At 35.1% G+C, this 23,733-nt stretch overlaps 2 protein-coding genes across 3 annotated transcripts; one reads left to right on the top strand and one right to left on the bottom strand.

Moving 5' to 3' along the window:
* Positions 1-84: 84 nt before the first annotated feature.
* LOC132030684 (ABC transporter F family member 3) lies at positions 85-9,651 on the bottom strand. The gene is made up of 18 exons (XM_059420412.1): positions 9,436-9,651; positions 6,628-6,846; positions 6,044-6,236; positions 5,234-5,442; positions 4,952-5,107; positions 3,926-4,054; positions 3,715-3,816; positions 3,461-3,607; positions 3,271-3,333; positions 3,083-3,129; positions 2,797-2,856; positions 2,613-2,695; positions 2,207-2,301; positions 1,783-1,869; positions 1,466-1,553; positions 1,236-1,321; positions 566-628; positions 85-464 (listed from the first exon to the last, which is right to left on the bottom strand). Exons 1-18 carry the CDS (start codon positions 9,640-9,642, stop codon positions 336-338), a joined length of 2,163 nt encoding a protein of 720 aa, XP_059276395.1. The 5' UTR covers positions 9,643-9,651; the 3' UTR covers positions 85-335.
* A 6,391-nt stretch (positions 9,652-16,042) lies between these two features.
* On the top strand, positions 16,043-23,107 carry LOC132030683 (phosphatidylinositol N-acetylglucosaminyltransferase subunit A). Of its 2 annotated transcripts, XM_059420410.1 has the most exons (11): positions 16,043-16,385; positions 16,688-16,718; positions 16,797-16,930; positions 17,640-18,212; positions 18,320-18,474; positions 20,223-20,313; positions 20,424-20,540; positions 21,414-21,517; positions 22,062-22,152; positions 22,253-22,421; positions 22,580-23,107. In XM_059420410.1, the coding sequence occupies exons 3-10, from the start codon at positions 16,811-16,813 to the stop codon at positions 22,346-22,348; spliced, it is 1,347 nt and encodes a 448-aa protein (XP_059276393.1). In that variant the 5' UTR covers positions 16,043-16,385; positions 16,688-16,718; positions 16,797-16,810; the 3' UTR covers positions 22,349-22,421; positions 22,580-23,107. The 2 variants fall into 2 exon arrangements, with proteins under 2 accessions (XP_059276393.1, XP_059276394.1); XM_059420411.1 differs by lacking the exon at positions 16,688-16,718.
* The last annotated feature ends 626 nt before the right edge of the window (positions 23,108-23,733 follow it).

The raw sequence follows: 23,733 nt of genomic DNA, 5'->3' as shown, positions 1-23,733 counted from the left end.
TTCACATGAAATTCTAGTACATATGTTTTCAAAACGTTAAGAATTAGATAGTCTTTCATTTTGTTGAAAGAAAATCTCCAGATATGAAAATAAAAAGTTATGTCTTTGGTTTTATAAAATGAAAAATATAACATAAAAGACCCACATTGACAACTACGATCACTTCATCAAGACAACAAAATTGAGATTGTTTGAAAAACTTAAACGCATCACTGCTTTTCTGCATCCATCTGTTGCATACTGTTAAAGTCTCATTTTCAAGCATATACAGTAGGGGTTGTATGCCATGAAGTAACTAATAATAGTTCGTCCATTTCAGAAAACAGCAACCTTTGTTATAACTGTTTTGCTTGCAGTAGTCTCTTGTAATCGTGGAATGTCCCCTCGAAAGGCGTCACCCTGCCCTCAGAGACGGCCCAGAGCTGATCAACACTACCAGATGTTAAATGTTCATCATGACTGACCTGTAAATAACATGATGTAGCAGAAGCATTAAAGACCAGCAAAAACAAAATACAGTTATGTTTCAATTTAGCCAAAAACATTTACAGAAGTTTCATAGTACCATCAGTACGCCTCCTTGGAACAAGACCAGACCTTGTATCAGGGCCTCCACAGCATCCAGATCCTACATAGAGCTCGATTAAAAATTTGCATTTATCGCTAATCTACGAACATCAAGCAAGACATATGTTCCCACTCGGACAAAGTGTCAATAGCAGATAATGCAATCACATATGCCAAAACTTTGGTTAAACATCATACTGACTACTAACGAAATGCAAGCAAAAAAAACAAAAAACTTCGGCCATGAGAGTTTCACTTTTTTCCCGTAATTTTTTTTGCACTTTTTTTGGAAATCAGCGTTGTATTTGGAATTTGGAAAACAGCTAAAACCTTGTTTTCACTTTTTTCACTTTCAGTACATTCAAACAACCAAATATTTTTTTGCAAAAACTATAACCAAACACAACTCCAACTTCAAAATTCCAAATGAAGTGAAAATATTTTGGTTTTGATGCCAACGCATACTAAGCATCCTTCCTAAAGCCCACACATATTAGCTACGAATATGGCTTGTTTGTGTGCCAGAGGCACCAGAGGCAAGAAGCTTCCACTTTTTACTACCAACAAAAATATATTCAGAACGAATGAAAAGACGTCAAAATCACAGATGTACAAAAAAAGATGGGTAATAAATAATAAGAAACTTAAACAAGTAAAATATAACTTACCAAGTGATTTGATGGCTCATCAAGAAGCAATATGTGAGGCTTCTTGAAAGTTATCTTTGCAAATGCAACTCTGCTTTTTTGGCCACCTGAGATTCCATAGATCAATTCATAATGTGGAGAATAAGTTATTATCGTACCACAACTCTCGACTCAAATGACAGCACATAACAGAAGCCGGAACTGAATCATTGTGATCCGAACCAGAAAAAACAAGTAGAATGCTAACATACCAGACAAAGTGTACATGGGCTGAAGAGCAAGATTCCCAGTGATACCAAATGAACCTAGATGACCACGTAACTTTTGTTCAGGCACTCCCTACAGGAAGCCAGAGCCAGGTTATGCATTAAAAGAGATAATTTGCAGATCCACTTTTTGCAATATCAGATTTAAGAGAGGAATAAAGCCAGTAAATATCTTATTCAGGAGTTCGGACACAAATAAACTCGGAAAAATCAACTGCTAGATCCGCCTTCTTTATAGAGAACCTATTACGCACATATTTTAGAATTTACAAGAGAATTCATCATCGGTTAGGAGAACTTACTGGAAAGCAACGCATCATGTATAAGAGGGGATTTGAGGTCAGATCCAGCCCATCAACATGATGCTGACTAAATACAGCAATGCGGACCTAAACAAAAAGAGAAGTGCATTTAGAATGCATTAACACCAAGTAATTGAAAGGAGCAAAATGAGACATTTGCCTGCACGAGAATGATTATAAGCTCAAAAGATAACCAACAGCATTTGTTTATACAGAATTACTGATCTAGACTTTTAGTAAATAAAAGGTGACAGGAATTGTAATGAGAGCATGCTAGAATACAGCTGAAACGCAAATTGATCAGACAATATGGTACACTGACAAAAGTTGGTGAAAGATATGATGTTAACGGTAGAACTAGTAGATGTTGAAAGTGATTAAAAAAACCTCACAAATCTCCATGTCTTTGGCAAATAAAAGTTACCTTAGCAGAGCGGAAAACAGTCCCTGAGGTTGGTTGAAGCTCCCCAGAAATAAGCTTCAGTATTGTTGACTTTCCAATACCATTAGGACCAACCACTGGAAAATATATATGGTGAGACAAGGCCCATGATGTATAGAACAGTATAAATGATTTTTAAAAAAAAACAATTATAAAGATACGCATGCCAGAACCACATGCTACCTAATTCACAGATAGAGATATCTAATTTTACTTCCCAACAGAAAAAATCAATGTCAAATCCAAAGAGACATATTACTGATCAGAGGATATGATCAGAGGATATGTACAAAGGTTTGCATCAATTAAGAAAACTAAAGTTCAAAATACTTGATTGTTTTTCTTTTTACGAGTAAACTACTTGGTTGTTAGGCAATAAAGGTCTTACTTGCTACTCTGCTATCCAAATCTATTCCAAAATTCAAATTTCTGAACAACAATGGGCCCCCAGGATATCCAAAGGATGCATCACTGCAATTGTTACAACAAGGTAAGAAGTTAATTAGCTGAGATTTGCCATCTGACAAGAGATTCAAAAGAATGTCTTAGACACAGAATAAGAGATGCTTAACCTGAAGCTTATAATAGGAGCACCAGGTCTATCATCAGGAGAAGGGAACTCAAACTTGTAGCTGCATACAACATATGCAAAACAACCATGAGTTCATACAATTAAAAAAATGTAACATGACAGAGATCGAAGTTTTATAGATTCAGGTGATAACATGTTAAACCATCAGAGAGTTATAATAACAGAGATCGGAGTTTTATAGATTCAGGTGATAACATGTTAAACCATCAGAGAGTTATAATAATAGAGAGATATAGGAGCAATGTGTTGAAGGAATGAAAACGTACTCAGGATCATTGATGACTTCATCAACACGACCAATTCGTTCCAGTGCCTGTTAAATTCAAGGAAAACCATTCAGTTCTTGATCATGGAATCGGATCGGGTAACTGATTACATCACTTGAGCAAACAACCATTACCACTGAAAACTGACAATATATAACGGAGCAGCTTATGGTAAAATGAAAGAATACCTTAATTCTAGATTGAACAAGAGATGCACGCTTTGCATTGTACCGGAACTTATCAATAAAGGTCTGCAAAACATTAAAGCCGAAAAATGTATCAAAGTTGTAAACAGCTTAACAAGAAATCAGCAAGTAAGGTCTCAATTAATCTGTTTGCAATAGTCTACCAATAAAAATTAATCTAATTGAGAAAGACCTGCATGTGGGCCCTTGTACGTTCATTTGACTCGAATGCCTTCTGTTGATTCTTAACTTGTTCTTCTCTCGTCCTTTCGAATGTATCATAGTCTCCTTTATAGGTACTCAATTTTTGATTTTGTAGATGGATAATATCTGTGACTACCTGAAGAAAGAAGCAAAGATAAGCTTATGAGATGTCAGAACAAACAAAAACATCTAACCATACTGAACCCAACTACTGTTTTAGGTCGAAGAGAAGAAAGCACATACAGTGTTCAAGAACTCTCTAGCATGAGAGACAACTATAAATGTCTTGGGCCACTTCACCAAGTAAGTTTCCAGCCATAAGACAGCATGCAGATCAAGATGATTCTGCAAGGAAAGGAACACATAGGTTCTATGATATTCTGAATGCAAAAGAAAACATAAGTTCATTGTTTGAATAGATGTACATCTACATCCTCAAGAAGAAATAACACACCGTGGGTTCATCAAGCAACAATAGATCAGGTTCAATGAACAATGCCCGAGCAAGAGCTATTCTCATTCTCCATCCTCCAGAAAATGTTTTAGTCGCTCTCTTTTGCATGTCCGGATCGAAGCTCAAACCCTGGAAGTAATAGCTACTAATGAGAACTAGACTATTCATTAAAACTGGTGTGAGCACAAATGACCAATAGGCAAAACATCATTAAAAAAAATTAAGGTGGAGAATCATCCTGCTTGAAGCATGTCAAAACTACAGCAGAATCAAACCCAGCCTCTTAAATAAGAGAGTTCTAACTTTGACTGACAAAGATAGATTGACTTCTAGCATCTTCCACTTTTCACAACTTCCAGTTTAAGATATTAGTACACAGATCCATAGCTTAAGACGTATAAAAAGTCTAACGCCGAAGTTATGGAAGCCTGAATCTCTGCAAATATAAGAAGACATTACATCTATTCTGGAAATAGAAGCATAAAACAACAAGATAACATTACATTATCAGAGAAAAAATAATCTTAACAGACAACTTAAACTCTAAGGAGAGGCCAAAACAGCAAGATAGTTCAGAAAACATGAAGTTAGGGCACAAGCTACGACAAGTCAAACTATAAGTAGAGGCCAAAACAGCATACTTTTTGGCCATGTCCAAAAGATATTCCTTAGACAAAGTAAGCGGAAGCATAATTGTAGTAACAAGGAACGAAAACCAACAGGTATCTCAGGTTACATTTATTTATTAGTTCTCGATCGTGCTCATACATTATAAGTAACATATGCAGTTTGTCTTGTTACAACAACAACAACAACATACCCAGTTTGTCTTGTTACCATCTCAAAAAAAAACATATGCAGTTTGTCTCTGATATACAGAAAAGGTGTACGATATGATAAATCAAATGCAAACTCTGCTTTAATTAAACATAGTGCATAAAGTGAACAGACTTTCTCAGACAGTTATTAAGAGACTGACGCGAGCCAAAACATGGAAATCCAATTACTGGGCAAATTCAAACTAACCGAAAGAATAGTCGCTGCACGTGCTTCAGCCGTGTAAGCATCAATGAAATCAAGTCTTTTGTATATCTCTTCAAGTCTTTTCGCAAGGGCATTTTTGTCCATCTCCCCATTCGACTTATCACTCTTTCCAGCTTCGCCTGCTAGGTCCATTACTCTCTAGAAAACCATGAAAATATTAAAGAATGGAATATACTTCATCCGGTGAGAACAAAATACAAAGGAATATTAAAACATAAACAGTATAATATGACATAAAAGCTTATCCTTCGAACTGTTTCTAACCTGTACTTCAAGCAGACGACTCTCTTCTTCCAAAAGTTGGGTTCTCTCCATATCAGTGTTAAGAATACATTGCAGAACTGAGGTATCATCACCAACCACTTCTTGCTCAACATGCAATATCTGGCAGTTCCTGGGAATACCATCAATAGCGTGCATAGCCATGTGTCTTAGGAGAGTTGTTTTTCCCGTACCGTTTCTTCCAATAAGTCCTGCACCCAGATTAGAGATTCACGTAAGGCTGTTGATGCATAAAACTTGACTGTCAATCACAAACAAAAAGAGTAAGTGAACATTCTTAGCAACTTAACTTTCCAACTTTTCACATTTCAAACTATCATTTTCAACATTCTTTTAGATAAGTGCTACTTTGGAAGGCAAAAAGCATCTCAAATACGGTCCTCACTCAGCTATCAGGTTGTCCGGGAATAGCTTCTCCAGACATTGAAGAAAGGAGTGTAGGATCAATTTACATAGTAATCGAATTATTTATCTATACTAACATGCTCAAAGATGTCATGATTTAACTCTGCAAATCAGAGTGGGTCATTCTTATTGGCAAGGAGGAGTAATAGCATGCAGATGAGTGCTATCAATTTAATTAGTAATCGAATTATTTCTATATACTTAATGTTCAAAGATGTCATGATTTAACTCTGAAAATTAGAGTGGGTCATTCTTACTGGCAAGGAGGGAGTAATACCATATAGATGAGAAACAGACTACTTGTTACTAAAAGTTCTAAGAAAACGCAAAAAATCACACTACATAGGAATGAATTCTGATATATTTTTGTCATAACATCAAGCATACCATAGTGTCTTCCAAAAGAAAGCGTGACAGAACCATCGACAATAAGTTCACGACCACCAACAGATATATTGAAATTCTCCATACGGATATCCTTAACAGTTGGTCCATCACCCTGACCATCATGATTCACACACACTAAAGGCATACCGGCTTTCACTTCTTCCACTTCTTTCAAGTGTGCTTGGTATTCTGCCTGCAGAATCAAGCCATACAAATTAGAAAAACGAACGAGTAAGCCAGCCACTTTTCTCTTCTTTTTTTTTTTTTTTTTTTTTTCCTTTCCTTCTTTCATCCACATGGCAGGGAGGAGAGGGTTACATGTTTTTAGCCAGTAGGGGAGGGATTACATTTATTCTGTGTCAGAACTTCACGAGGACAATCGTTATCCAACAAAAGGAGTGTTGCAAAATGTCACAAACATACACACCCCATTAGGATAATAAATAGAAACTCAGTGAAGTGTCAAGTCAAATCAGCAACATTCATAGACAATAAAGTTGGCTTCCTCAACATATTTAACAACCAATATTTGTGTCAAACAGGTTCCTTCTGATTATTGACAAAATTATTTTTTGTCCCCTCACCTCTCTCATGCGTTCATCTTTCCTCTTCCTCCTTTCGATCTTAATCTTGTCACGTTCTGTGAGCAAAGGACCATCAACTGGTTCTGGCTTTTTATTCTTTGGAGCTTCCTCTTCATCCATTCCATCAAACATTCTGAGCGGCATTTTTAAGCTTCTCACTGTCGGTTGGGGTTTAACCAATCCATGCTTCTCTAACTTCTCGGACAACTTGCTACAAACCTGTCACGATTCGAAAATTCATAAATCTAGCTAATGATTGCTTCATGCATATACTATCAATACAAACAATAATGTTCAAATTTTTTATTCATTGAAACCCCAGACTATTGAACCAATCTGTACGTAAAACAATTTAGAATCCACTAAAAGTGATAAAATTCAACATTTACGTGTACAGGTTTAGCTTAGGTTGGTTGTGGTCGAAACTCTTTTTTTGTTTGATCACTTTATAGCGGCAAAGTTTTACTCAAGTTTCCAGTGTAAACATTAAAGCTTTAATCCCTCTGTCCCATTTTATGAGGCACACTTTCTTTCAAAGAATGGTACTTCTCTATATTCATAAACGATTTAACTCTAAACTTCTCATTTTCCACTCTCAAATTTGAGATAATTTATAGCCACACAAAATGTCTATGGCTTATTTTAGACCACAAGTTTCAAAAGCCTTACTTTCTTTCTTAAATTACATCCCCAGTCAATAAGTTTTATTCATTAAACTAGTAACAATATTGTATGGGGTGAAACCCAAACCAGACAGTTGTGTGAATCAGGGATTGATGCGTGGAAGGTAGAGACAAATCAGACGTGACTCATCAAAGGTGTACCTCGGTCTGCTCAGGGAGGTCATCCGTGTCCGAGGAAGGTCCGGGTTTATAGTGCAGATTCGGCAGGACCCGGGGCATGCGACAACGCTCGGGGGACCCGGGGGCATCCAACTACGCTAGGGGGAGTGTCCGGTCAGGATAAGTCCCACGAACCGCCAACCCCGAGGAATCAGGGATTCTCTCCTGAAGAATCTCAACCATATGGAAGACGTGCAGAAACTGATCAACGAAGTGGGGTGATAAGCTTGGAGTAATGTTGCTTAAGGTTAGGTTATGAAAACATCCCTTCCCTTCATTTGTAAACAATCAAATTCTCAATCACAGAATACGGCTATACTTTTTACTCCATTGTCATCTTTTTGCTCTCAAGCTCTCTTTCAGTCATTGTAACCCAGAGGCGTTGCCAGTCAACAACCCCGGAGCTACTTCAATATGCATTACTTTGCTTTATTCAATTACTTTGTTCATTGTTGCTTGCGTATTATTTGAAATTACTTTCCATACAGTAAGTTAGCACTGTTTATTTCATTATTTGGTCCACCTTAACCTGCTCCTTAAGCCACTATACAAGTTCAATTGTTACTCTGAATCACGTATTTAGGGTTAAACAAGTACAAGTACATATTTCAGAATCAAAATAAATTTCGAATCAATTCAGCATAATAAGTTTCGAGCTAAAATATCAAAATGAACAGAAGCAATAACAAAATTGAGCATAAAATGGAGCTATTAATACCTTACGACATTTGTCGAAGTCAGTAACACAACCGCAATCGACGAGCAATATATTTTGAATAATTCAATATAACAAATTTCGAGCTAAAGTATCAAATTTAACAGAAGCAATAACGAAACTGAGCATAAAATGGAACTATAAATACCGCACAACATTCAGAAAAGTCAGTACCGTAACTGGAATATCAAAACTAGTAATAGTATAACTACATATTTAAAAATCAATTCAATATAATAAATTCCGAGAGGAAAATATCAAAATTAACAGAAGCAATAACGAAAATGAGCATCAAATGAAGCTATTAATACCACACAACATTCAGAGAAGTCAGTAAGGCCACCAGAATCGACGAGTAATAATTTTCGAATCAATTCAGTATAATAAATTTTGAGCTAAAATATCAAAATTAACATAAGAAATAACGAAATTGAGCATAAAATGACATCAGTAACGCAACCGGAATCGACAATAACTTTTATTCATCAAAACTGGTAGCAGCAATAGTATAAGCATATATTTCAGAATCAATTCAGTATAGAAATTTCGCGCTAAAATAATTAAAATTACAGAAGCAATAACTAAATTAAGCATGAAATGGAAATATTAATAACGAAATTAAGCACGAAATGGAACTATTAATCGTCAAAGTCAGTAACACAACCGGAATCAACGAGCAATAAATTTCAAAATCAATTCAATATACTAATAAATTTCAAGCTAAAATATCAAAATTAACAGAAGCAATAACGAAAATATCAAAATCAGCAGAAGCGATAGCGAAAATATCAAAATCAACATAAGCAATAACGAAACTGAGCATAAATTGAAACTTTTAATACCTTACAACATTCGTCAAAGTCAGTAACGCAACAGGAATCAACGATTAATAAATTTTGAATCAGCTCAGTATAATAAATTTCGAATCAATTCAGTATAACAAATTTCGAGCTTAAATGTCAAATTTAGCAGAAGCAATAACGAAACTGAGCATATTCATCAAACCTAGTAGGACTAATAGTATAAGCACATATTTCATAATCAATTCAATATATTAATAAATTTCGAGCTAAAATAGCATAAGCAACAACGAAACTGAGCATGAAATGGAGAGCTACTAATACCTCATCAAAGTCATTACAAATAATAGTATAAGCACATAGTATATTTCAGAATCTATTGAATATAGAGTAATAAATTTCGAGCTAAACTATCAAAAATTAAGCATAAAAATGGAATTAATTATAATACCTTACGACATTCGTCGAAGTCAGTAACGCAACCAGAATCAACGAGTAACTCTCCAAGTGCATCAAAAGCACCTTCACCGTCAAGTCCAAAATCGAAGTCTTCATCAGCAACAACATTGATAATATAGTCAATAATAGGCTGATCTACATCTTGAATAACTCGTCCACCTAGGATTTCGTGTACAACGTTACTCGCTACTTCCGTCATCGTTGGAGAAGATTCCGTCATCGTTGTAGAGAAGAAAAAAATGAACCTGGGAAAATCCCTGGGTCGGGAACTATACACTTACCCTTTAACTATTCAAAAACTTATCAAATTTGGGTATTTTTTTATACAAACAGCGTACAAACTCATAAACCATCAAAATGAGATTAATCGTTAAACCATTCCTCACCTATATTTCTCTCTCCGCGTTTGTTCTCTAACCTCAACTTTTTTCCTCAAGATCTCTCTGCGTTTCAGAATCATTTGGACCTAGTAGGTTTTTGTTAAAAAAAAAAAATTAAAAATCGTATTTTAAAAAAAAACTCGGTAGTTCTATTCACGAAGGTTTATGAGTTTGTTCTCTGTTTGTATAAAAAAATAGACGGAGACTCTATGAGAAAAAAAATGGCGAAACCTGAAAGCAAGGCGGGCCACGAGGAAATTACACAAATATCTTCATTGTTTACAATTTTTGGTGTCAATTGCACTTGTGACCCTATTTTGTGCTGGTGTTTAATTTTTGGCCCTCAAAACAACTAATGTTTTGAAGGATTTAAGTTTAAATTTTCACAATATAACCATCGAATATAGCCGCGCTTCGCAGGGTTGTTAAAAATCAAAATATAAATATTTTTCATTATAATTATTCTTTTTTTACCTTTTAATCAATTTTATCTCTCTAAATTCCTTAATCATAATACTATCTATTGTTCTTGGATATAATTGCTTTCTCAAAGTTGATTATTTTTTTCTTATATTGCCCAGCCTCACTTCGTTTATTCTGGACACGGAAGTATAGATTTTTTCACAACATACACCATATTCTTTCTCAAGAACTTTATCGGCCAATATAAAGTTTTGATTGGAGTGCAGTATCTTTCTTGATCTATGAAAATAGAATTAAATAATTAAGTAAGAAAGTATAATTTTTAGTGAATATGAAGTATTATTAAGGGGAAACGATAGTTTTAGTCCTTGAGTTATAGCTATATTCCACTTTTGGTCCCTGTGTTATTCGAATGAGCATATTTAACCTTCAATTAATATAAATGTGGGATTTTAATCCCTCAAACTAACGAAAGTTAAAAACTTAACGGAATCGATATTCTTATTATTTTGAAAATTAAAAAGCAAAACAAAAGAGAAGGTTAGCAAAGGCCAAGCAGCCATTGCCAAGCATTGAATAAAAGGTCATCACTGACAACTCATTCTTTTCAAATGATGCTCATGCTCATAATCAAATTGCTTCAGAAAAGTTTCTTTCCCCACCTCTTTCTATTAATTTCCTTCTGTTTCGATTTTTTAATTTATTATTCTTTCTTGATAAGTTTGATCCACCAAAAAAAAAACACAAATAAGAATAATTTTAATATGCAAGGATTAAGAAGCTTGGATCTTTCGTTGCTTTTCGATTATTTCAATTAAACAGAAGCTGATAAATGAATCTAGCTCCCACTGAGCTCTTCTCATCGCCTAAAAATTTCTACTAAAGATTGAAAATAGTGTAAACTTACTTATTAACCTTCTCCTCATTTTTATTTTTGTTCTCTTTTTTATTTTAATTATTTTTTAACATTGATTCTGTTGAGTTTTTTTTAACTTCCGTTAGTTTTAGGGATCAAAATCACACGTTTATATTAATTAAAGGTTAAATATGCTCAGTCGAATTACACAAAGACCAAAAGTGGAATATAGCTATAACTTAGGGATTAAAACCGTTACTTCCTCTATTATTAACTATCAATTTTGGTGCCTGATGTGCCGTGAAATTACGGGATATTCGATGCTAATTCCTTAAGCTTTTGTGACTCTTCAAGCACTTTTGGTGTTACTTTTCGTGTATTTATGTCGTTTTGTAGGATAAGATCGATGCCCGGAGAGCATAACGGAGCAAAATGGAGCAAAAATAGCTGAAATGTAGGACATGCTAGCAGCACATGCGAGTAGCACGTTGTGCATGCAAGAAAGACTTGTCGCAAACATGTGCTGACAGAGATATAAGCAATTGAAGATAGTTGGTGCAGCACCTGCGACACCACATGCGAGTAGCATGTTGTGCCTGCGAGCAGCACTTGCTGCAGCATGTGCTGCACCACAGCTGCTTGCACAACATGCTATAGTTATGCGCACATCGACCACGGTTGAACATGCGACACCGTGCATGCAAGTAGCATGTTGTGCACGCAGGTATTTTTGTCCACAATTTGTTCCCTCGTTTTGGCAATTCTATAAATAGAATGCTAGGGTTTGTAAAACTCATCTTTGGCAATTTTTTACAAGTTCTTGGAGGCTAGGGTTTACACCACACTTTGAAGTTGAAGATTTGAAGATTTGGTTTAGCACTTTCTTGAACCTTTACTTCATTTCTTTAATTTCTTGCTTTGTAATAAATATCTAAGTGTGTAGTATTTCATTTCTATACTTGAACCTTGTTTATGGAAGTATACATTGTTAAAGGTTGGATTGAAACTCTTGTTTTGCTTATGTATTGAATGATTTTTATTTCTAATGAAGTGGGTCTTTGTTTCTTTAATTAATCTCGTTTTGAATGGTTCTTAAGGGAGTAGCTAACCCTAAGACTCGCCTATTTACTTTGATTGAGCTCGGAAGAGGAAATCTAGGTTGGAAAAGATTAATTAACAAGAATTTGGGTCATTAAACCTATCTAATAACTTGAGCTCGGAAGAGGATAGTTACTTGAGGTTAAATTGATTGTACCTAATATCACACTCTAAGGCTTGGAAAAGCTTACAGTGAAATTCATTGATTTGGTTGGAAGATTTTCAATGAGATTTTAGAAATCATTATCTATTAACATAAACCCGCTCTTAGTTGTAAAATCGTGAAATATATTAGATCGTTACTTGAGCGTAATTCCCTTTGTATCCATACTTGTGGCCATTGATCATTTTACCTGCTTTCTAGTTAGTTTTATCTTTGTTAGTTTTTAAATTAAAAATCAAATATTGAAAATGTGTTTGGCTTGGCTTAGTTGGTGATAATTCCTTACTTGTTTAAATCGCCTAGTATATTGTTCCCTGTGGGATCGATCCCGACTCATAGTTGGGTAAATTATATTGCGACGACCGTGTACACTTTCTCTTTGAGGAGTGGATTTGGACGTTATCAGTGCCTTGTTTTTCCATTTGCCAAACTTGGATGACATTCCTACATATCTTACATACAAAACGATATTACGACAACAACATACGCAAAAGAGAATCCCACATTATGGGGTCTGGGGAGGGTAGAGTGTACGCAGACCTACAAAACGATATTAACATGATTAAATAATTCCATTTATAAAACGACGAACTATGTATTATATTTTCATATAAGAAACTGAATTAGAAACCAACATAATATACATTAATATATGTAGCAAAGTAATATTTTTATGATATGACATTAATTTCAAAAATAATAAATATAAAACAATCAAAATAAGTTTAGTTCTATATTTTTATAAAAGCTTTGTATCATCCTTCTTTTCCTCTTCTTTTGTGTGTACGTATATAATTTTTTAATTTCCAAAATAATGAATGAGATAAAAGGATAAACGAGAGCAAATTATTATTTTCAAATACTAAATAGAAATTGAGAAAATATCATTTTTAAAATATTGAAAACAAACGCTCACACAAATTCAAATGGGTGTTCATATATATGTATGTATAACTTTTCATCAAAAATTTCACAAATTTAACAAAAAATGATCTCATACATATTCACGAATAAAGATATTTTCTAATCATAACTTTATGAGAAGAAGCGAGAAATATAATAAATAAATACCTATAATTTTCCGATCTTTGTGAGTGTCGTATTTTTTGAAACAGTTCCTGCAATTCATTTCTCAAAATTAGAGGTACAAATAAACTTCAATCATTCGTCACCAAAAGAATAAATTCTTTTTCACTATATATGTCTAGTATTGCTTTCAAAAGAAACATTGTATTCAACATTACAAGACTAAATTCTGCCTAATTGAAGCTTTCAAGTGATGGAAAATAGGCATGTATACGCAGCGGAATCAAACAACCAAGATCATATTCTTACATGTAAACTAGACAAACATAATCAAATACGAGATTGTAACACTAACCTTTTGAAGCTGTTACACAAATCTTCAATAGTGTCCGTACTCTCCAGGTCTACGATCTTCTACTGTGAACTTCTATGAACGAAATACTTGAGTGGCAAGTATTGCGACTAAAGAATGAATATCACTTAGGGTTGAATGGCTTTCTTTATATACACTCGTTTTTAGGGTAAACCCTAGCAAAAAACGTGTAGCCTTTTCCTGACCCACCAAGGATATTATTTTTCCTTTTATTTTCTTTGTTCTAGAATATTCAGGCACAACAGGGATCACAGATTTAATAACGAGGCTTCCTATTGCGGTATTAATTCGGGATATGAGTGAATTAATCCTACCACAATAAATTACAATTTATTCCACTAGAAAACTGTAATTGCACTTCTCTGTTTAATTTCGAAATCATTCATTAAAAACTTATTTAACTCCCCATGTTAAGATTACAGATACCAATCAAATAAATTAAATTACTGACAATTTAATTCATCGACTAATTTAATCCTTTATACTTCCGCTTAACTTATTTCATGTGACGGATACAAAATACACCTGCAGGGTTTTCACATGAAAACTTATAAGCATCCATAAAGAGGTATCATCAATCTCAAGGTCGAGACATGGATTCTATTTGCTAATTGTTATTTCACAAATGCACTTTGTCATTATCCAATTTACCAGAATACATTAACTCGCAAATAGTCGTACCTTTTAATAAATCAAAATAATGAACGAAGCACATTGATCATAACAACCATATAAAGATTAAGAGTATAAGTACATTTAATGAGTAGAGAGGTTGTTTTATATATTCATCACTTATTTCTACTTGGTCCGTTCAATACATACCAAATGTACTAGCATAAGAAGTTGGAACAAAAATCATTCCCATAATCAAGATAGATTATATTTTAATCTTACGCTACAATCATCAAGATACTTTGCCCAGTTTCATCTTTGATTGTGAACATTAACTTTATAACCTATAAGAACGACAATTTAATCTTCAATGAGCTAAAACTCCATACACCAAATCGTCTACTATATAAGTAAGGGGCACACATATGAACGAATGATCTATTCAAAATAAGACTTTATTGAATTGAATAAATAAATAAACCATTGTTCCAAAAGGAATAAAACGTAATACTATAATCAAACCGCATGATTAATAGTATATCCTAACATCAAGAAAGACAATTAAGACAGAAAACTTTATCATCTCTTTCTTCAACGTACCTAGGGGAGAGCGTTCGGTATTCGGTTCGGTATTTTCAAAGTTCGGATTCTGTAATTCGGTAATTGATAATTGAAAGTAGATACCAAATACCGAACTTTCAAACTTCGGTTCGGTAATTCAATAATCGGTAAATCAAACTTCGGTTCGGTATGATATTCGGTAATACCGTATTGAAGTCGAAGATCATCACTGGCCAAGCTCATTCGTCCATATACGCAAAGGCATATATAAATAATTAATTTTAATTTATGATTATTTATTCGATGCATATTCAAACATGTTGTTCTAATTATCCTCTTTATGTTTGTCATGTGATCGTTTTCATCACGTGACTATTTTAGCTTAAGGAGGCATGAAGTATCACTCCCACATAAGACTTTTTGTCCACGTGACATTTTGGAGAGTTTGATTGTCTCTTCTGGTCATATTTTCTTGGACCACTTAAGAAAACTTGGTTGGAACTCTACTGTTTAGGCTTATCAAGTTTTTTATGCGGTGACGATTAATGGAGTTTCAACTAATATTTTTATAGATTTAGCTCGAAAGAGAAGAAATAGATTTGTCATTTGTATTTCGTATATATATTAATGTATGCACAGTGCTATACGTGACATATATTGATTATATTTGTCATACACTCGATATATAATGATGTCATCACAAAAGGAGAGTTATCTGAACAAAGATTTGCTCTTCACCATCGGAACTTTAATAATATCATTACAAATTTACAATTCTAGATCCAAATCATTTCACCACAAGAGAAGAACTGTCCGAACAAAAATTTGCTCTTTATCCTCGGATTTAAATAATATCATTACAAATTTACAATTCTAGCTCCAATTTCTCTAGAAAAAAGAGGGCCACATTGTGATTTGGGCTCCAAAACAGAAAAATATTACGTCTTTGAGACTATTGTACACCTTCATAACAAATAACTTTCTGGCAAAATATAAATTTATGTTTTTGCATCATAATATCCTACTTATAAGTTATGTCCGCGTGAATTTTGCTTTTAAATTTTTTATGTGGTATTGATAAAGGACTAAAATTAAACACCAGTTTATTTGAAGGCCAAAAATTAAAAACCAGCCAATTTGAAGGCCAAAAATTAAAGACCAACCCATTTGAAGGCCAAATCGTGCAATTTCATAAAACACATCTAACAACGTCGATTATGGAACTTGGGCGACACTATAATCTTTATTCTCGTGCTCCTTCAGCAATAATGTAACCAATTTGCTTGAATTTTGTGGGCAAAATGAAACTGAGCTTTAAATTTTATTGAAAAAGAGCAACTTCAATTGAGTTAGCTTGTTAGATCTGTGTTCTGGCAATTTGTCGATGAAATCAGAGAAGATCCAGCTTTCCAACATTAATTTGAACATGAAGGATTAGAGAGTAACGGGGGTAATACCTTACAGACTTTTGTAGTTTAATTATATGCTACTCTATTTTTTTGCAGAAGCTTGTTTGAATGGTTGTTACCTGTTGTATTGCATTGTGTTGTGTTGTTAGTTTAAATATAATGTTTGTTTTGATTGTTACTTAAATTTTACTGTATCTTATCGTTAAATCCATTTTTGTGTAATGATGAAAAATCCCATTTTATGTAACAATCGGTATGGTGTGATCGCGTCATTTCCTCATTGTATCTTTTACCCTACATTTTTTTTTATAGTAGATTTACCCCGTACCTACTTTTCCTGTAGGTTACCCTGACGTGAAGGATTAGAGGGTAACGTGAGTTGTGTCGAAATGGACTGAGTTTTTTTTTTTTTTCCCCTTAGATTGTTGTGTAAATAGTTTCCTCTGCTGCAGGAGTGTCTGTTATCATGGGTGAACCTGGAAAACATAGAATATTAATGGTCTCAGATTTTTTCTACCCTAATTTTGGTGGTGTGGAGAACCACATATACTATCTATCACAATGCCTGATTAAGGAAGGCCACAAGGTTAGTAAGCACTGTCTCCTCTCTTAAAGTGGTTTTGATTGAATATGAATGATAAGAGATTATTTTGTTGTTGCTACCTGGAAGGGACTTATTTTTTAGCTAGAAAAGAAAGAAAATAAGTGGGTTTCTTACTTATTTTCTTGAGTTCGGTACGTAAGCAAAACATATTATCCCAAAAGCAACAACAACTACACCTCAGTCCCAAACAAATTGGGGTGAGCTTGCTTACGTTACCTATCCCAAGCTCGGATTAAGGAGGAGGGTTGCAGTAGGCTGGTAGCCAGCGTAAAACTTGCAAATTCATGATGAATTCTCATAATACAAAAACTGTGAATGGTGGGGGTGGGGGTAGGAGTGTGGGGTGGTGGGGATGGGGCTGCGGGGGTGGGGGTGAAGATTAGGTGTTTTGAAGGGTGGGGAGAATACAATCAATGTGGAACTCGTTTCCCTACTTCCATTAGGGAAGTCATTTTCCTCAATTTTTAAGGAACTTGTTTTCCAAAAATTTTGACCTACCAAACATGGGAATATTGGAAAACATTTTACATTTTCTCTACCTCCGGAGGTAGGGGTAAGGTCTGCGTACATTGAACCCTCCCCAGACCTCATTTTGTGGGATTTCACTGGGTATGTTGTTGTTGTAGAACACACCCATAATCAGATACCTTTAATGAATTCATTTATTGTTGTTCCTTTCTATACATTTCAGGTGGTTGTTATGACTCATGCTTATCAGAATCGTTCTGGAGTAAGATATATGACAAATGGCCTGAAAGTTTATTATGTCCCATGGAAGCCATTTCTCATGCAAAACACATTGCCAACCTTCTTTGGAACACTTTCAATTACAAGGACAATTCTGATAAGGGAAAAGATATCGCTGGTACATGGACATCAAGCCTTCTCAACCTTATGTCATGAAGCTCTTATGCATGCTCGCACCATGGGTTACAAAGTTGTATTCACGGATCATTCTCTCTATGGTTTTTCGGATGTTGGAAGTATTCACATGAATAAGGTGCTACAATTTACTCTAGCCGATGTGACTCAGGCTATATGTGTTTCTCACACGAGCAAAGAGAATACAGTTTTAAGGTCTGGTCTGCCGCCTGAAAAGGTGTATGTTATTCCAAATGCTGTGGACACAGCCATGTTTACACCTGCTCCAGAGCGACTCAGCAGGCATGAAATTGTTATTGTTGTGATAAGTAGGTTAGTTTATCGGAAAGGAGCAGATTTACTCGTTGAAGTAATCCCTGAAGTATGCCGTTTGCATCCCAATGTAAGTGTTCTTCATCATCATGGTCTTCGTTACAAAACTAGTAAGTGGATTTTGACCTTGTTTATGAATTCTGAACTTCGGCAAGTCATTTGGCTGTATTTGCTAAGGTTCGCTTCATTGTTGGAGGAGATGGACCCAAACGAGTGCGTCTGGAAGAAATGAGGGAAAAGCACTCACTTCAAGACCGAGTTGATATGTTGGGTGCTGTCCCTCATAATAAAGTACGGTCTGTACTAATAACTGGCCATATATTTTTGAACAGGTGTGAGACCTTCAAGTGTTATTGTGTACAGCCTACAACTTATATCGTTTTATTCTTTGAAATTCCTTTATTTGGCATCTGCCTTAGTTTTCTCTTAAGCAATGCTATCTAGTCTTCTGGATTAGTTTTGACAGAAAAAAGATTATGCAATCGTGAACTACATTTTTCATCTTATTACCGCAAACCCGCATTCATATTGTTGCTTGATTAATCATTTCAATTTCCTTTTCTTAAATTCTTGAAAACTTCTCTGTTTTTACACAGTAAATGATGCTAGTGCTTATTTACATACACTAAAGTCTCAGTTAATTCACTGAATTGTGATAATTGTTTGTAATGCAAAGTTTCCCTTATTTGATACACAAAATATGATGCTTCGTTCTTTACAGTTTATTTTTATTTATATATATATATACATATATATATATATTATGGTGGTGTCTGAGACAACTTGCACACACCTCGACTTATCCACCGGGTATCTGTTACCTCTCACCAACATAGATATCGGGTCATTGTGTCTATTGAGGTGGAGATGGATGAATAGAATTCAATATTTCTTGCCTCTGCTAGAATTTTTTTCATAAGGTAAGGTTTATTATTGAGGTAGCAAGATGGTACTAAAAGGATACAAAAGACCTGCAAGGGATGGCCATGCAGTATGTTACATCTTCCTACCAAGTAAATCTAGAAAATCGATAAAATTGCTAAGGCTATCCACCATAAACATTTACTGCAGAAATATAAATTTTGGAGGCACTTATCATTGATTCTGGAGATATAATTCTTAGGGTTTTCAAAATATATCTTGTTTCTCTCTAGCCAATTGGTCCAGAAAATAAATATAGGGATGGTTCTCCAGATCTGCTTTAAGCCTCTAGGAATTCTCTGGTGTTGCCAGCACTCCGTCAAATCTCTAACCTTCAGTGGGATTACCCAATAGATTCCACAGATATTCAAGAACAGGTCCCAGCATTGTTTAGTAACTTTGCAGTGAAGGAGGAGGTGATCTGCTAGGATTTGAACCCTGGTCTCCCATGATCCATCCCAACTTCATTGACCGCTGGGCCACACCTTGGGTGCACCGGTCTCTGATAATCTTCTGAAATGTGGTGCTTATCGCTCTGTACCTGTTTGTTGAATGTAAAATCATGTATTCGAAGAAAACCAATAGCTTTACAAAGATGAATGCCATAGGCCAATAGGAAAGGGTTTTTTTCGTACTTCCCGTGTCCATATGATTGATGGCATTGACAATTTTGGTGAAACGAGTGGAGAATTCAAACATCTTGAAGTGAAAGGAGTTCCGTTGGAGAATCCATTACGGAAGTGTTATTCTCATTAAGATCACGTACTCTATTCTGCATCCTCACTGGTCTCATTTTTTTTCTCAACAAAAAGAAGTTGCAAGGTGCTACATTGAGTACGTGATCTTAATAAGATAAAAGAATCAACTAGGTGACATAATCATGGTTATTTTTTCTTCTTCACATAGTTGATTTTTATATTCAATGTGAGGTTGAGGTGTCGAAACCATGAATGATACATGGCTCATTAGAAAAATAAAAAATAAAAAAGAAAGCATTGAATTGCTACCTTACCTCATTCTTCTTCTGCGAAAGCGCTAGCAAAAATATCATCTGGGCATATTTAAACACGCTTGATTTGTGGTTGAACAACAACCAGTTTTCCACCTTCCCCGTTTCTAATCCTCATTTACGTTCCTGTTTCTTGCATTATTGTGCCAGTTCTTTAACAGAAGCATTTTGCATAGCTATATTGGAAGCTGCAAGTTGTGGATTACTAACAGTCAGTACACGTGTAGGAGGTGTTCCAGAGGCATGATTCATTTCTCTTTGCTTGACTAGTTAATAATTTAAGATCTCCTTGCCTCTACTTTGTAAGTTGTTCGTTGTTATACTTATCATGTTTTTGTACTTCTTGTCCAGGTTCTTCCAGATGACATGGTTGTTCTGGCTGCGCCAGATCCTACAACTATGGTTCACGCAATCACAAGGGCTATACATATGCTTCCTCAGATCGATCCACAAGATATGCACAATCGTGTAAGTACCACATTTCCTTTTGCTTATCCTTTTTCTTCGTATTTTCTTTTTGAGCTAGGTAGCAAGAGCTGTTTAGTTTCTACTTTCTTGAGATGTATCAATAGTCTTGTATCTTAGGTGAGATCTAAAGGAAATTGGGGTTAAGCCCAATTTATCATGGAAGTCTTCGAATTCATCTCTTGACCAAAGAGAAAAATATTTCCAATTCAACTTCCCCCTCCCTCGTGCTCCCCTAGAACCATTTCGACAGCCTCTTTTCCCCCTCCCCCAAGAAAGAAATTGATAAATGAAATGATTTGGGAAAGGGGCTAAAAATATCCTCTATTACAAATTTGGGTCAAAAATACCCCTCTTGTCATTAAAGTTTTCGAATATACCCCTGTCTTAACGGAAATCCCCAACATAACCCAATTTCATTTTTAAACCCGCATCTCTATTTAACCCGACCCAACTAAATAAAAAACCCATATAGGTTACCCGCTCCTGTGCCTAGTGGCTCCAGATGTAGTACTCGGGAACAAGTTGGTCGCATATGGGTTTTTTATGAAGTTGGGTCGGTTTAAATGGAGCGGTTTTATAAATGAAATCGGGTTATGTTGGGGACTTCCATTAAGACGGGTATATTTGAAAAGTTTAATGACGGGAGGGGTATTTTTGACCCAAAATTGTGATGGAGAATATTTTTAGCCCTTTTCCCAAAGTAGAGGGGCATTTTTGACCCTTTAAAAGTTAGAAATTCAAATACTTATCCGAAATACAGAAAATAAGACGATCATATTCTTTAAACTATAGAGTGAAAGAGTGTTTCTACAGGTTTGTTATCTAAACAATATGGCGGTCATATTATTTACTGACATTGGTTTCTACTACCAGATGAAAAAACTTTATAGTTGGCCTGATGTAGCCAGGAGGACAGAAATTGTTTACAACCGTGCTTTGAAATGCTCCAATCCACCTTTGCTAGATCGATTGTCAAGGTATGCTACTACTCTGAAGAGAAAAAAAAAATGGTTTGTCAAGGTATGTCATTACCCTAGAGAAATAAGTCGAGAACAGCTAAAATAAAAAGTTGTATGTTACTTTTCTTTTAGTAGTGAAAGAGCCTCTTGTTGTTATTGTATAGAATCTTAAAGTTTGGGCCTAATTTGTGGTTCAAGTAAAGATCAGATAATTGAGTTGCAACGTAAAGTTTTCTGGATTCTTTTATCCTCCTTTTGATGTCTTAGATTGTGCATGCTAGGGTGCACTAGGTTTACATAGGCCTTCAAGCAACTGAACATGATTGTTTGGTTCGTTGGTATCCTCAGACTTGGGATGCATGCATCCTAGATTCAATTCTCGACCATGTAGGTCTTGAGGCAGTTGAACGTTCATTTCGGGTTGTCATCTATATTGTTTCTTAAGCAGTGATTGGCCATATAGAGTTTGCACATGAATAATTTGTTGTTGTTGCTTTTTTTTTTTTTTTTTTTTACAGTTAATTAAACTTCCAAGTTAATTTTCCTGACAATCTCTTGCCAGGTACCTTACTTGTGGCACTTGGGCAGGGAAACTATTTTGCATAGTTATGATAGTAAATTTTTTGCTCTGGCGTCTCTTGCAACTATGGCAGGTACGTACCTCACTCAAATGTGCCGGAAAATTCATTTGGTTTCCTATTGCCATCCCTTTTTCTTTATAAACCTATTGTAATTCTTTTTAAAATCTATAAGCCTGACAAGGACGTTGAGGTGGTACCTGATTTTCAACTTTCGAAGTCTCAACATGAGGAGACACCATTTGATACCAAGACGGAAAAAAGCTTATGATTTCCGCTGTTTTACCCATTGGTGTAGCTCAGGGTCACTTATTATTCAAACACAATGTGGAATTCAGAATTGGGTAAAGTGTTTTACATAGTACATCTTTCTTGAACTATTTTTCTTATCAATCCTTTCGTCTTACTAATTGACCCTTCGCATCACTAAATATACTGAAGCTTGAATTTTAAATCTGCGTTTCATATACTTTTCATTTTCTGTGTGGACGAACAACGACAGGTTGCATAGGAGAAAGCGGTTCAGAGTGGTTTTGGTCTGGGGTTTTATTGCACCAAGAAGGATTTTTGGAGATTTAGGAACTTATGGTATGATGAAGTGGTTCTTCTTATTTGTTCTTGTATGGTTAGCAGCCAGGACTTTCCCTAAGCAAGAATGGATCAATCTTATTAATATGCCAGTGTTAACAGGAGCCGCTGGGATGATGCCACCAGCCACGGCTGTGAACTGTACACAACCTGGATTATTGTAGGGTTCTTGTCAGGCTACGTTGTTTGTCGATATAGGCCAGATATGTGGGCTGTGGCACTGCCATAACTGTTTTTTTTTTCTGGTGCACTTGTGCTGGTTAGGTATTTATGGGAGATGTTTTTGTATATGTACTTGGGCTTGGAGAACATAGGGTTGCCCAGTTTATTTAATTGTGTTGTGAAGAACCAAGAATTAGCTTGTACTAACTTTTTTGTGATTTTGTGTAAATCATGCTACTTCCTTTTATTCCAAAAGAGTTTCAATTCAACTCTCAAACTCATTCATAAATTGAGATTCTTTGATATCTTACTGTTTCTACTTATTCTGTCAACAATAATCCACTTTTGGTTGTGAAATCGACCGAGAAGATTAACTGGCGCCTTTAGCTCTGAACGTAATTAGTGGGGAAAAAAAAAAGGACAGCCCAAAAAAATCAAAAACAATGAGAGACCACAAAGAAAATTGACAGATATGCCACATAGTAAATTGGGACGCAAATGTACCGATTAGATCGTAAATATCATCTACATATATGCGACGAGACTAAGCTTCATTCGTCTAAAAAGTCCAACAAAAAGTATTACCTTCCTTTCGAAATAAATAGGACGTTAGTCTAAGTTGAAGAGTGAAACAATAATCATACAAATAAAATTTGAATTCAACACACATGGCAGTATGTGAATTTTTGCAAGGTCCGCCTAAATGTTAAGAATTACTCATATTTGTATAAGAGCTACTTGTAATTGTGAGGCCAGCGAGTAAGGATTTTTTTTTTCATTCACATATTTATCTTGATAGTATGTGTAAAGTTCATCCGATTCCACCATTATATCTTTTTAAAAAATCTCATTAAAATCCTTCCTTTTTTTCTTTTGTCCATATATATTTTCTTCTTTTGTAAAGAA

The sequence above is a fragment of the Lycium ferocissimum genome, chromosome 9, assembly GCF_029784015.1.
Source record: "Lycium ferocissimum isolate CSIRO_LF1 chromosome 9, AGI_CSIRO_Lferr_CH_V1, whole genome shotgun sequence".
Classification (NCBI taxonomy): Eukaryota; Viridiplantae; Streptophyta; class Magnoliopsida; order Solanales; family Solanaceae; genus Lycium; species Lycium ferocissimum.
Note: the sequence above shows the minus strand (reverse complement) of the source record. Positions and strands in the feature narration are given on the sequence as shown.